A 15186-nucleotide genomic window follows, 5' to 3' on the forward strand; every position below is an offset into this window, starting at 1 on the left:
ATCGGCCTGGCACGAACGCATGCTGGTTACCCCTCAACATCACTTCCCCTGCAGGGCTCTCACAAATGTGGCCCTTGATAATTTTTTCAAAGACCTTCCCTAGGATAGAAGTGAGGCTGACTGGCCTGTAGTTACCAGGCTCTTCCTTCCTCCCCTTCTTGAAAATAGGGACCACACTGGCCCTTTGTTGGTGATACAATTATTACATCTGTCTGTACCCTGAGACTTACAATTCTGTTTTCTTTTTAAGGATATTTCTGTGGCCCTTTGGGACCTTCTGGAGCTGGAAGTCCCTGTGGTTCACAAAGGATGCAGCTATATGTTACCAAAGAAGTAAAACACCAGGCAGAAAAATGTTAACCTCTTTGAAGGATAACATTAAAAATTACTCCCGTCAGAAGAAAGCGATTTCAAAAAGCTCCCTCTGCTCCATAGCCACCCAGGAGCTTTCCACCAAAACACCTTTAAAACAGTAAAGTCAGGAATGAACAAAGAAATCTGTAACAGCCTTTGGATGGGAAGGACAATGGGGCACCTTCATCATGAAATGCTAATGAAGGAAGAAGCTGTTCTGTGCCAGCATACTTGTTGAATTACTCCTCAAGTGTGCTGCACTTTGCATGGTTTAAACTGCACCCCCTGAATTCCCCCAACCATCCCAGGGTATCATACTACATACTAACAAACCTCTGGGTGAGAAAGTCCTTTCTGGTATCCATCCTATTTCTCTCATTAACAGATATCCAGCTAAGACTCAAGTTATGGTATGAAGAGGAAATTAATTCCAGGGAGTACAGGGCCTCCAGGGAGTCCAGAGCCATGTGTGCTCCCAATCTATAGACAAGCTATATTAGGTCTCAATCTAGCCTCTTGGGACAAGATGTATACTGCTAGCAGGTAATCACGCAACCCTTTTTTCCCCTTCTCTCAATGCTGACCGTGTGCCATTTCTACCTGAGATGCCATTTCTCTTCTGGTCTATAAAAAGCCAAGTACAGTCCATATCTAACAGAAAATTATAATTTATTGCAATACTCTAAAGCCTGCATGAAACAAGTATGAGAACATTCAAAACAGACGCTTAGAAATTTTCCCAACAACTGGCAACAAAAAAGCTGAGTGCAAAGGAGGATTTCCATTAACTCGGTTACATTCTTTAGACTACTTGTCACTACCTAATAACTAGCTGTGTACATACAATCTCTATTGTAACAGTGATTACCTTCAAGTCTCTGTATACAACAAATCGATTGTGCATATGTTCTAAGCCCAGGATGATTTCAGTAGCATAAAACCTCATCTCTTTTTCAGAAAACACCCCATGCTGTGAGAGGTGATAGTGCAAGTCTCCTCCTAAAATTAGAAAAATTGGAATGCAATTCAGAAAAGAAGAACAGAAAAGTCTTGTTACATTGGCAGGCAATGAGCTACATAAACAGAGAGGTACAGAACAAGGATGGAGGGGGCTTGTACCAATCACTTGCAGAGAGGCTTCCTCACATTTGGGGGTTCATGCTGGAAAACCACCAAGGACATTAATAAAGCAAGCTGAACAATCAGCAAGTGTCACGCCATTGTGAAAATGAAATCACTTTACTCGTGGTTGCTCCCCTTCAGAAACTGATGTCAGGGAGCAATCCCAGCCACTCCCAATGCGACTAGCAGGGATATTCTCAGAGAGAACATTTCCAAGTGAGATGGGTGGATTTTTCACAGAAATATAGTTCTGAATCTGCACATGCAATGTTCTTGCTAGAAGGGCATTTGCATTTATCCAATCAAGGACCAGATACCGAGTAGTCATAGAAAACTGCTCACAGTTGATACATAGATTTACCCTGGTATGTGAACCAAAACAACAATTTATCATTGTGATGAGCTTATTCACATGCCATAAGTTAAGGACGTTCTTAATCCTTTGCAGAGTCCAAGACAATTATGAAGTCAGGGTTCAGCTCTGCACTGTGATCCGCGACATACCGGAGCGCTCCCGGCTGACCCAGATCTCTAGGAAAAGGCACAGCGCAAAGTGCTAAAGCAACCTCAGCTACTGCTAATGGGCAAGTTTTCTGCCTTTGATACTGCTGATCGCTCTGCTTCCTCTTCACAGTTACTCTTAGGCTTTGATGACTCAGTTCCCCTCATTCTCCCCACTGGGCTCCCTCTTTTCTGACTGCTCCTTCGCTGCCTTTTCTTTGATGGCCCAGGTTATTGTCCCTCTCCCAAGAATGCATTCATGCATTTCTATACCCCTGAGTGTCTCTCGGGGATCTCTGCTGCTACACATCTTCAAGCTCACATTTTACGCTTTCTTGCTTTTTTCCCCCACTTTTCAAAGACTTACCAACACACTTCTCTTGGCGTCCTTGCTTTCCTCCTTCCTCTTATACCCAAGCTCTCAGCGAATCCCGTCACCCTGTCCCTTATAACTCTGCTATAAATGTTTCTTTTCATCAAGTTGCTTACCATTCATCAGGTCCAGAATGAAGCACAGTTTGTCAGGGGTGTGGAAGGCATAGGTCATACACACTATGAAAGGACAGTCCTAGGATGAAAATGAACAAATGGTTTACATCAAATGAAAGGCAAGTTCCTATTTGCAGGCTGCTATCACATGCTGCTTTGTTTTCCTGTAACATCTACTGATATTCATAAACATTTTCTTCACTGATATCAACTTCCTAGCTGAGAAATGTTGACATGCTCCGTGTGCAGTCTGCAAATGCTCATTTACGTATGGCTTCCAAGGGGTCTAAACAAAATGACCTTAGGAAGTCAACCATCACAACAGACTGCAGGTAATGCAGCTATCCTGTTAAGATCTGTGTATGCCCAAATGCTAGTTCACAGAGCATCTTCCAAACACTTCTCTGGAAGGAGGAAGCATGATCCAGAATCCCATCGCTATTAAAATGCACGAGCTACATGGAGCCTAGCGAGGTGGGGTGGAAATGGGGTGTCTCTGTGACAGCAAAAAAGCAAAGTGAGGGATGGAGACTACAGAAAGGCATCTTAGCCATCTGCAGTAGGACAAGACCCAATCATTTGACTGAATTCCTATGGAAATATACCAAGAGAGATTTAAAATGCTTAGAGACTTCAGTTGGGAAAGATGAAGACTGAAGTCTGCAGTCATAAAGATCAGACATTTTAAAATGCCGGCGCCCTCCGGTGCTTATATAACCCTATGCTTCAGCTCCCCAGAAGCATTTCAAGTGAATAGTTACAAACAAGCAAGAACATAACCCAATTAAAAACTGTCAGGAAAAACCCGCCCATCTCCTTGACAGAACGCAGACCTGTAAAGAATAATACAGTCTGGATTATGAAATCCAGACAGGTAAACGAAGGTGTTTCAATGTACAAAAACCCACTTTCCAGCTAAGGGCTGCATTTCCTTTTATATTCAAGTCCTGGCAGCTTGATTTTAAGATAAAAGGTAATAAAAAAAATCTGCAATATAGACACAGTGAGAGGAGCTCCAAGTGAAAGTGGAGAGGGGATCCTTTCTTCATTCTCTCTCTGAAACCTGTGGACAGCTAGTAAAGGGTACAGCTACTAGAAACCTCGGGGACCTTCTGGGGATCAGATCATGTTAGCCTGAAGCCAGGGTGTCACCACAGAGACTAATGGTTCAGAGATGTATGAGCTTTTGTAGGTAGCAGCCTACTTTGTCAAATGCTAGGAAAGATCAAAGCATCAGATCAAGTGGATCACACCCTACAAAAGCTGATGCCTCTCAGAACCAAGCAGTCTCTAACGTGCCACTCTGCCCTGCCTTCTGCCTCAGGATAAATATATGAAATGTGTGAATAAAATATTTATGGGAAATATAAATATGTGAAATCAGGCTTCCTAAAACCTTACACTATACCTAGATGACATGTTACAACACTGACACGGAGAGTTAGATACCAGTGGAAGACACGAGATGAAAGGACAGGGAGGCAGAGGATCTATCCCAAAATCAAGTGTGGGGCAGCCTCCACTTTTTCAGCAGTCCAATGAGATGTTTGGAGAGGGAGCCTTCAAATGAAACGCAATGCAGAATTCACTTTGGTTTGAGCCCTACTCTCTTTTCACTGTTTAAATCATAGCAGAGATTTATGCAATGCAACAAGCCAGCCTCCTCTCTCAATGGGAATATCTAAAACTGTCCTGTCCAGATTACAAAAAACTAGAACTCTTGGTTCCAAAATTATACCTTTTATTAGACCAACTGGAAAATGGCAAGAAAATTGCTTTTCTGCAAGCTTGCACGGCTACCAAGTACACCCCTGCCCAGATTAGAAATTTGAGAGTACAGGTATTAAAAATAAATAAATACGATTAAGTTTAAAAAAAAAATCCAGGAAGGAGTAATATCTCCTGTCCCAGGTTTCATTCTGGCTATTGCTCCGGAGAACTTAGGTGATGGAAGAAACCATTTCCAAATGTGTGAATTCAAAATACATTAAAATAATCTTTTCTATTTAAACCATCCTGGATAACATACAGAATAATGACAGAAGAGGACAATTTTCTGGAAGCACACCATCTGGAGGGAGCGGAGGAAAAAACCCCACTTTATGACAAATCATAGCAATTGAATGTTTTACCAATGCCAGCACTTACAGATTACTTCAGAAGGAAAGCCTTCTGATCAAACATTTGTCTTCCAACATCTAGGCATTCAGCTTCTGAGCAAGGATGTAACCAGAATGATGGATGCAGACACAAGGACGAACTGAAGATGAAGAATGGGGTCCTAGGCACGATAGTAATGTGTTTCTGAATTCCAGCGGAAAGGACCACTGTGGCACTATAAGCCAGACAGTAACTCCCCCACCACCACCACCCTCCCCCAAGGCCCTTCTTAAGGATCAATAATCAGAAGAAGCATAAATTGAGGTCTTGTACTACAGTACTGAGAATGCAAGAGTCTCTTGGAGCAGGGGTTCGTTGAAGAAATCTGAGGACAAATGGCCTTTTGCTTGTGAATTCAAGGCTGTTACAAACGTCTCTAGGAATCATTATAGTGGATAAAGTGCCTGTTCTCCTGGATAAAATATTTGACAGTTGACCCCACCTGATTTATTGTTCAGTTCACTTACTTGGGCTGTTATGACCTGATGCTTATCTTTCATTGAGAAAATCCTCCGTCATGGTTGACCCTAAAGCCCCTGCACCTGCTGAGATAAGCTAGGCTTGAATGCAGTTTCCTCTTATTACAGCAGGCGAGTTAAGAGAGATGATAATAAGTTGAACGCAGCCCAGAGGAGCCACTGACCTCGGCTGCCCAGATAACAACTTGCTACCCTTTTAGCAGAACATCCATTACAGCAAAACATTTCCTCTAAATAAACATTTTTACCAGATTTTTTGGACTCTCAATCACAAGAGATGGCTTGGCTGAGTTCAGTATTATAGACAGTATTTGGTTGTCTTCAACGGAAATTCTGGGCATGCTAGTATAGAAAATGCAAAATTAGCAATATTTCTTACTTCCACAGCATCTTCTGAGGATCTCAAGGTGTAATTCAAACTTTAAGACTCAGAAAATTTCTGAGAGGTATGCATACAGTGCTACCCACATTTTACAAAAGAGGAACAATGCACAGAGAAGCATCAAAAAGTAACTTGCCCGGGTCACACCGACAGCCACTCATAAAGCATACGGTTAAAGTGACTGATGCATAGGCCAGTGTTTTATATGAGAGACCGTGAAAAGTAAAGGCAGTCAGCAACGGACTGGTGGCTGGATTTCCATCCAAAAGACTTTAATTTTACTGAAATGAATTTTCCAGCCCTGCAGCTTTTCTGTTTAACACACAAATCTTATCAGCAGGAAAAATAAGGGCCACTCAGAGACTAACATCCCAGTGAGAGGAGTTTTTTATCTACCATCTGCAAAACAAGCCAAGCGAGTCCAACAGTCAGGACGCCCTAAAACCTTGTAGAGCTAGACAGCAGGTCCTACGGTTCGCGTTTTGGATCTAGGAAAACTTTCTAGTGAGGTGGGCAGAAAGGGGTAAGGTCAGGCATGTTATCTGTCCAGAATTAACTTGCTCAAAAAGAAGGGAAAAGAACGTGTGTGAGATTTATACATCTGTTCCTAGGAACTGAAAGGAAGCTATATAAGGAAATCCACTGATAATCCTTAGGAGGGGGAAAAAAAAAAAAATCGAACTGTTTTTAGCCATTCGTCTGGCTATGGACAAGTACTTTGTGTCATGTTAGAGTTTTATCTCCTACCAGACCACTTCTCTACAGAGCTTTCTTTTGAACTACAGGAGGTGGACCCAAGGGAATCTGAGTCCACGCTCAGAAATGAAGCGATGGAGTCACAGGTTCAGGATAGATAGGACCATTATGAATATCTAGTCTGGCCTCTGGCATAGCTTTCATGAGGCACGGGACTCCAACCCAGGTCGAGTGCTGTGCACCACGCCAAGGAACCAGGGGTAAAGCAGCAGACAATGACAACCTAGAACCATTCATCCCGTGGCTCACCAACACGTGTCAGGACTACCCAAGTGTCCCTGGCCAAACGCGCTGGGGAAGAGCTGCACTTCACGGGGCTAAAGACAGACTGATCTCTGCTGCGACAGCTGTATCTGTTTTGGAGACTTACCCAAGGTAGACCTGCCCTCCTGGAGCTCAAAAAAAGAACATGCTTGTCTATGTAATCGCTTTCTAATAGCCGGTAGTCCCCTCTCCACCTTGGGAACATCCTCCTGGGCTACGGTGAAAAGGAGATCCAACTCCTTAAGCTGCTGTTACAAAATGCTTCAGGACAGATTACCAGGCCAGCTCATCCTGTTTTTCTGTACCATGTCCAATGTGGACAGGATGTTCACAGATAAAATTGTTCCTTCCTGAACAATGCCTGTTGGGGGCAGGGCCAGGCAGACTTTTCTTGGCTATCAGATCAACATTTGCACACTCCTCCAGGAGACGATACTGGGAGACAGCTGAGAGGAAGCCACTTCATGATTTTAGGGGTTTTCATCTCCTGAACATTTTCGGTTTTCTTTGAATTTGACTCTGTATAAGGGGGGAGGAAGATGCACTCTGCCTAATGAGAGGGTTTGTGGCTCGGTTGCAAGAAGCTTATTATGAAGAAGCTCCTGACATAGGGACATCTAGAAGAACACCCTGAGGTGGGCCTGAGGACAGTGTAGCTGGAAAGGGTGCATGGAGTGAAGACCAGGAGGAGGTTCATCTCCAACCTTATGCTCCTCAAAGGCCACAGCTGCCCTTACCGGGGATGAACACAGTGCCTGAGGGAGACTGGCTGTCCTCTCTGTGTCTCTCAGCAGCATCCATCACCGCTTCCGTCTTGTGCATGCAGGGCCGAACCCGGTGCCTGAAAGCAAGCTCTCTCTTAAGCGAGACGCACTTTTTGCATCTTGTGCACGTCCTTCACCTGAACAGTGCTCTGCACAGCATTAGCAGACATCTAGAAAGAGCCGTCCTCATACAGGCACCTCTTCTGGTTCTATCACTAAGGGAGAGTAAGGAATGAAAAGAGGACCAGGAACAAACACTGGGGAGAGAGTGAGGGGAGCATGAGGAAAAAACAGACTGTCCCTAAGGGACAGATAACCTCCAGCCCTAATAAAACCATCACTCCAGCCACTGCCGAGTGGGAAAAGAGAGGCCATTAAAGAAGTGTGCATGCTGCTGGTGGGAGCTGGGCCGTTCCAAACTGGCGCATGGAAGGGTTTCAAGATTGACTGCTCGTCTTCCTCACATCCACACCCAGAGGAGTAGTGGGCATGCAGAGAAGAGGAAAAGCAGCATTCAAGATGCTACAAAAACAAAGGCCAGGAAAGACAAAAACTCATTAAGCGATTTTGAGACAAGCAGAGAGAAAAATCAGATTAATGTAATCTCACTAAGATACAGAGCATTATGTCTTAAAATACAGTAAATTAGTCATTTTGGAGTTGTTTGGTGTCTACGAAGCAATGCTAGTAACAATTCTAGCAGTTGAGACCGATTATCCAAGAGGTCTAAAACAAGATAACATGCAATTCCCCCTCTTTTTGTTTTTTAACTGGGACATAGGGATGCGTTTACAATGAGCTACGAACTGTGAATCTCATTTGAACACAGTAATCATCATGAGTAAAATTAACCTTCCAACCAACTTCCCAGGTAACCATGGTGATAACACTGATTTTAAGCTTCATGTAACGTGGTTATTGTACTCTGGAGGCTCTAGCACTTCAACATCTCTTTTACAATCAGTTGGGACAACATGCATTTTGTGGACTCCACCTGAACTTCCCCTCTGCAAGTGCCTTGAGACTCCAGACTTGCAGCAATAAAAAGAAAAATTTCTATTTAAAATTGATGCAAATTTTTTAACTTGATGTCAATATTGCATAGGCAACTTCTCACTGTACATTGCTGGCGGTTACATTGACTGTTAGGGCCAGAAAACAAGCAGTAAGAGAAAAACTGGATAAGCTAATTTGATGGTGCACAGGAAAGGGAAGGGGCTACTTCAATGTCTTGCATTCTCAATGACTGTTCTACAGCTACAGCAACAAAAGATGTTTTTTGTGAAAGGCACATTTCACTTTCTGAGAGATGGTGTTTTGAAGAAGTCTTCAGCTATTAATTTTAAAGAGCTCTCTTATAAAGCAAACATTTTCAACAATTTTCTAAAATACAGAAACAGATGGCACTAATCCTGATTCTAAAACAAACTGAGCAACCAATGTCCCCCTCCTCTACAGCGGTAGCAGTCCTGATTTTTCTCTCTGCCTTAAAGGATGTCTTATCCTAGCAGGTCAAGAGATTTAGGGGCATCTCTCGCTAGAGACCACAAGTAGTTCTCTTGAATCAGCTAGATTTAAGAGCTTTCTGTGATGCTCACTTTATTCCTCAAAGACTACATTAATGCTTCTATAAAGCACTTGGAGTCTGTATGCCTGAGGAAAATAATAATGCTAAGATCATACACAGCACATTTCCATCAGTATGTCCGACAGTGCTTTCCAAAGGACATAAGCAACATTAGCCCTGTACTACAAATGGAGGAACTGAGGCACAACCGGTCAATGAACAGCGCTAAGGTCTTTCGAGCTACACTTCAGTGAAAATGTCTGGCTAGGATTTCTGCTCCGGGAGGGAGATTGTTCTGCTAATCGGTAACAAATTGTATGCCGCTATTTGCCATGTTCCAACTCAAAAACATTCATGCCAACATTATCCCACAATAATCATGCAGAGGCTGAGGATTACCCAGCCCAGAATGAAGGGTATGTTTATGAAATGTCTGACTTTGTGAAATCAGAACACCCTACACACAGAAATGACGTTACCATTTAAATGGATTATCCGCATAGCGTTTGAATCAGCTACGTGGCAAAAATCATTCAAAGGTTTCTACATACTAAAAAAAAAATCATTTAAAAGAAAGCCATGCAGGAAAAGACTGCAGGCTCTTGTTTCTGCCTTGCTTTCTTTTACACCACACAATATTGAATTAATGGAATGCATATTCGACTAAGTATTTTTAACACTGTAAGGAAAGGTAGTTGGGCAGGGGGCTGGACCCGATGATCTCATGAGGTCCCTTCCAGCCCTAACGTCTATGAAGTATAAGGAAGATGAAGAATAAGTACTTACTCCTGTGCTGACAAGAGACAGCATAATTCTTTCATTTAAGGCTAGTGTTTCTCCTTGCTTCATCTTGATTCTCTTCTTATCTAAACATTTCATTGCATACCTGAAAACATTAATCATTCAGAGAAACGCATTGGAAAAGATTTCCCTGTAGCAATTTTCACCAACAATCTGTGATAAACATACAGGCGTTTAGAGTATACCAAGCAGAATTATTAGACATGTGCCTACATCAGAAGTACCAAAGCAGCACCTAGGCACAAAGATTTTGGAGTCGTTCCTTATGCATCAACAAGATTTTCAACAAGAGCCTCCTAACTGAGAGATTTCCCTGGGACTACTACACAGGAAAGTCTAAAATGCCATTTACTTATATAGCATTGACAAAACTCAGGTATGTCATTTGTCAAACAAGGAAGATGGCTACAAGGACAGTGATCCCAAGATATTTATGAATTCAACATCAATCTGCTAAAACTGGCTTATGCTGGAGCCAATATTGCCAGTAGTGCAGCAGGTGAAGGTCAAGATGCTTCTCTGTGGAAGTTTGCTGGCAACTGTCAGTACATGTGGGCAGTCCTTCCAGGACACTGACAAATGACTTAAATCTTTTGATTTCCCCGATTCACCTGCAGCCTGTCCAATGCTTGCGCAAAACTGGCATCTCTGAAAATATGAGAAAACTAGTGTAGGTTCCAGTTTATCCCCACTCAGATGTGCTGAGTGGAAGTGGAGAAAAACACAGATTTCTCCTCATTCTTAATGCCTTCACTCAGGACCAGTGCAAGGTGGTGGTGCTAGCTCTGCGAGTACAGAGGGACCACATCCAGCACCATCCTCTGGGCACCATCGGTTGGTGTGAGGGCACGAACAAGATGCTACACCCTTTTTTCCATGTCTTTGATATCTAGGAACAAGTGGTATGGGAACATATGCTACATCTTTTAGCACAAAACATGTACACAAGACACCTGACCCTGGGTTTTTGGCTCTCAATGCCCCTCCACAGAGCAAGAGTGGTGCCATTTAAAAGTATTCTCTATCAAATGCCATGTAAAGTTGTAGTGCTGTGTCAGGGTTTAATAACAATCCAGCCTGCATGTGGTCTGTGCAGACACAACCAGTATATAACCTCACACCTCCAATATTCCAAACAAGGACAAGGCAGAGCTTCACCGTACATTTGTGCAGGAGTGTGGTGATAAAGCTTACCTATGTGTTTTGAGTTTCTAAAACAAACCTATATGCTTACAGGAAATCTGTGTCTACAGATGCTCTTGTCCTTGGGGCCATTGCTACGGTAGGAAGCTGTTAAATAACCCAGTCTCAATAACCCTTGTTTGTTCTTTGTTGTTATTACCTTTGATGAACAATCTGGACCAAATAAAGCTGGCTGATGGCAAATACCTCACTTAGCCATTCTGAGCTCAAACTGTGGGCCAGAAAAGCATCGCTACATCATCTTCTGTGACATGAAGCTTTTAAAACTAAGTCTGGGGCCTCTATTTTTATTGTCCTTGTAGGAGCGGATTTGAGAGCAGCCTCAGGTCTGTTCCTGGGTTAGTGGAACACCAATGGCATTTACCTTGGAGGGGTGGCTTCTCAAAGTCCTTGCAGGCAGAAAAGTGCAGCAGAGGCAGCCGTCTAGAGCGAATGGGATTTAGATTAGGGATGGGTCAACAGGTTCGGATAAACTAAGAGATACCCAAACCTCTACCCAAATGTTGAACCTAACCTAGAGCTTGACTTTAGTCTGGAAAAGTTTAGCTGACTTTCCTGCTTCCTATCCCCATTTATTCTAAACTATTCTCACACCTCTGTGCATCAGGAGAGCTGGGGAAGGCAAAGGTCTAATGCTTTCCTTGTTATTCCTGAGTTTACAACTTCCCAGCATGGTGCAAGGTTCTTTTATACACTCAGAGAAAACGGACTGTGGGAATGTGAGGACTATTTATTTAGGGTGGAAGTCTATTTTATGTGGCTTTTGTCCAAAAGAAAGCGATGCAATTCAAATTCCTGTACGTGGGCCTGAAGACAATATAAAAGGCACGTTTTATGAATCAAGCTAAATTCAATCAATGCATATGTGCAAAAGTACAGAAACAGGAATAAATAAATTGACTGTGCTGTTGAAATAAACAACTGACATGGAAGGCACTGCAGAAGAATTAAACACGAACATCGTTCTTAAAAGGGACGCTGCTCTTGTTCACAGTCCGAGGTGTGGAGCACCCATGGTTGTGACTGAAGCTAACAGGATCTGCAGATATTCAGTATCTCTAGAGGCAGGAAGGCCACGGTCCAACCAGTGAGAGCTGCGTAAAGATGTCACCAAGTTCAAACAGGCACGAGAGCAGCTACAGAAAGAGTATAAACACCAAGGACCACTTATCAAACACTTCTCAAAACTGGCCATATGGTGGGCAGTGGGTGAAGTTTCTGCAAAAACTGGGATCTGTGTGCAGGTGGCAGTGACAGAGATGGCAAAGGGTTTGATTTAGGAGCTTGACCTAAGAGCTGCATCTCAGCTGCAATTCAACAGTTGAGTGGCACTCGTCAAATGTAAGTAGATGTTGCCACTGTTTTGGGGATCAAAAAGCCTTCCTACGAGTACAAATACTTTTCACTTCCATAGGTCTCGGCCTCAATTTGCCTACAAATTTTTCTCCCAGGGTTGATCCTCCAACGTGCTGAGCATTTGACCATGACTGAACAAAGCACTTAAGCACACACTTAACTTTAAGAATACAAAAAGTCCTCATTGACTTTAACGGCTATATTCAAGGGCTTAAAGTTAAGTGATTTGCTGGAGAGGACCTTGACTGCTCCATGTAGGATCAAACTCTACATTAGGCACTATGGGAACATCCACGCTGTGACCCCGCCAAGCGCAGGATTGCAACTGAGAGTCAACCCCCTACCAGGTTCAGCAGAGAGGACACATAAACATGCCCTCAGCTGCTCCAGAAATCCAAACTCCTTTTCCATGGATGAGAATACCGGGGATGAAGCTCTGATGCACCATGAAATACACAACAGTAGGACACTGTTCAAAATGATTGCTCTGTGCAGCTGAGATTGTGTAAAGAATAATTAGAGGTTTTTTTCGTTATACACTTCAGAGTTTACACTGGTCATTAAAACACAGAAAATGCACTTACATTTTCCCAGTGTCTGCTTTTCTGCAGCCGTATACTTCACCAAATCCCCCTCTCCCAATTATTCTATGTACACTGAAGTCATTCATGGTTAGCTGCAGATTCAAAGAACACAAAATTAATTTTCCTTGCAAAGTTTCTTAGAAACTTTTACCCTTAAAACTCACTTTAAACAAATGCATTTAACAGGTATTTCCTCCCTCCCCCTGATCACCAAGGCTTTATTAATTGCTTTGAAGAAAGTAGCTTTCTAAAATGCCTTTGACTCCCACACGTATACAAGGACTAGTTCATAAAGAGGTCATGGGAGCTGCAGTGGTCAGTGTGATAAAAAAAGGAAGGCTTGGATGAGGATTTCAGCAGAGATTAAACCAAACAAAGCATCTTAAACAAGCAGGACAACCAAAAGGACTACAGAGATGTGAGACTTAAGATAAAGTTTAGGTACAAGAGATGAGGCAGAGGTTATGCCACGTGAGGGCAAACAAATCTCAACTGGGGAAGCAAAGTGAAAAAACAGAATGGGATATAGGGTTGTAGCCCTTGACAAAAAGAAGTACTCTGGCAGTCTTAACTTCCTTCAACTACTTCAAAATCAGAAGACTATTACATTAAAACAGGCAGAGAGTATGGCCACATTTAGGAGGCTGTGTGCATCTAAGACTAGAACAGTAGATCAGGCTAACACTCCTCATTCTTCAAAGGGCCACTTAAAAAAAGTAATCTCTAACATGAAAGCTCTTCTTCCCCACATCAGCATTTGACAAGATAAATGTACTTGTAATTACTTACATGAATATTTAGTTCTACATTTTTCCATTGACAAAATCTAGTAAACTTGTCACTATAAAAAACAAGAAGAATTTAAAAGTTATCTGAAAGTCTTACATAAAGTATTAGTGATATACTACACTCAGGTATTAAAAATTAAGTTCAGGACAACGTAGTTTGAACATGAAAACTGTTGTTTTAAAAATTAATTGTTTATCAACTTTCTGTGCATGTTTTATGCTGTATATGCTCTTGCGCGCTATACTTTTGTATTACGTCTTATGAAAGATGCCTGCCCAATTTTCTTTATCATCATTCAAGTCCTCCAGACCCAGCTTCTGACTATAAAAATGTGTAGGGAATTAAAATATAAATAAATAAATACCTAAACAAATAGAGGGAGAGGGGCATAAAATATCACAAAAAGATCATGAAAATCTGAAACTAGGCACTGCAGTTTCTTATTTTAATGAAATGTAAATACGCCCCAGGGAATAAGTTAGGATGATTTTATCTCAAAATAAAAAAGTCAATATTATTTAATATTGTAAGAGAATAGTATCCTGCAGCTACATAAAGCACAAGATGTTTATTTTCAAAACAGGAAACCCTGATCCTTTGAAGTCATTTGTTACGGTCGTGGCTTGTATGCTGCTTCACGTGGTAGTCTGGCAGCAACAGATCATGGGCCAAAACCTCCTTACGTGACACTCGTGAGAGCCAGTCCCACTGAGATCAACAGGGCTATCCAGCTGAGCAAGGTCTGCCCCTTACCTTTCCTTATACAACCTTTGCTCTTTGGTTGCAAGCTGTTTGTCTAGATAACAGAACTGGGGCTTTTTCATAGCAGTATCACCCAAACAAAAGGTTTTTAAACCTTTACCAGGTCAAACTACATGCAATCTATTTTAATGGGTACATGGGGTGGGAAGTAGTCTGATCTAACTGGCTGAATATCTTTATCATTTTGTAACTGGGATACCTGGCAGTTTGCACGATACAAGCAGCAAGACTAGTTCTTTGAAGGTGCTCTCTCAATATCTATGGTCTCAGATACCACTGCATATGCTCTGAAGAAAACACTTGTGATGCCCACCTGGCCAGCTTAAAATCTGCCCTTATACAACAAGGATGCCCCAGTAGAGAAACAAACCATATTTTTACAAAGGCCAAACACCCCACAGTAACCTGTTACAATACAAAAAGACACCCCCAGTGGTCATCTACCACCACATGCTTGTCGGATTAGAAGAACCATCAAACAACTTCAGCCGGTACTCAAAGATCCGAGTTGGAGAGATCAACTTTTTGGTTGGTCTAATACAAGATATCACATCTACCCAAAGAACCTTGCCTGCCAATGTCCTTAGACCAACACAGCTACAACCAACAACCCTGAAGACTTGGAGAGAAATATTCCCAGCCTCTCTGCTCTTGACTTTCTAGCAGCCCCCTAACCTTGCCCAATTCATCTTCAGAAGCAAACTCCCTGCTGATTAACAGACATCAAATGGGACACAGCCTTGCCTTAACAACAGGTACTTAATCCGTCAACATGTCTCCACTGGTACTACCATCAACACCCCTCCCCAACAATGAACCCATCACACTCTATGGATCCAACACATGCCTCTCC

At 42.5% G+C, this 15186-nt stretch overlaps 1 protein-coding gene across 1 annotated transcript in view; it reads right to left on the minus strand.

Moving 5' to 3' along the window:
• GRK3 (G protein-coupled receptor kinase 3) overlaps positions 1-15186 on the minus strand; it is a 74494-nt gene that overhangs the window by 37222 nt on the left and 22086 nt on the right. The window contains exons 7-11 of the mRNA XM_019539370.1: positions 13572-13623; positions 12783-12874; positions 9625-9724; positions 2467-2545; positions 1223-1353 (exon numbers count right to left, since the gene is read on the minus strand). Coding sequence (XP_019394915.1) covers positions 1223-1353; positions 2467-2545; positions 9625-9724; positions 12783-12874; positions 13572-13623 — 454 coding nt within the window. The remainder of the gene's footprint in view (positions 1-1222; positions 1354-2466; positions 2546-9624; positions 9725-12782; positions 12875-13571; positions 13624-15186) is intronic.

This window comes from Crocodylus porosus, unplaced genomic scaffold (genome assembly GCF_001723895.1).
Source record: "Crocodylus porosus isolate Cpor-Errol unplaced genomic scaffold, CroPor_comp1, whole genome shotgun sequence".
In the NCBI taxonomy this organism is placed as follows: Eukaryota; Metazoa; Chordata; order Crocodylia; family Crocodylidae; genus Crocodylus; species Crocodylus porosus.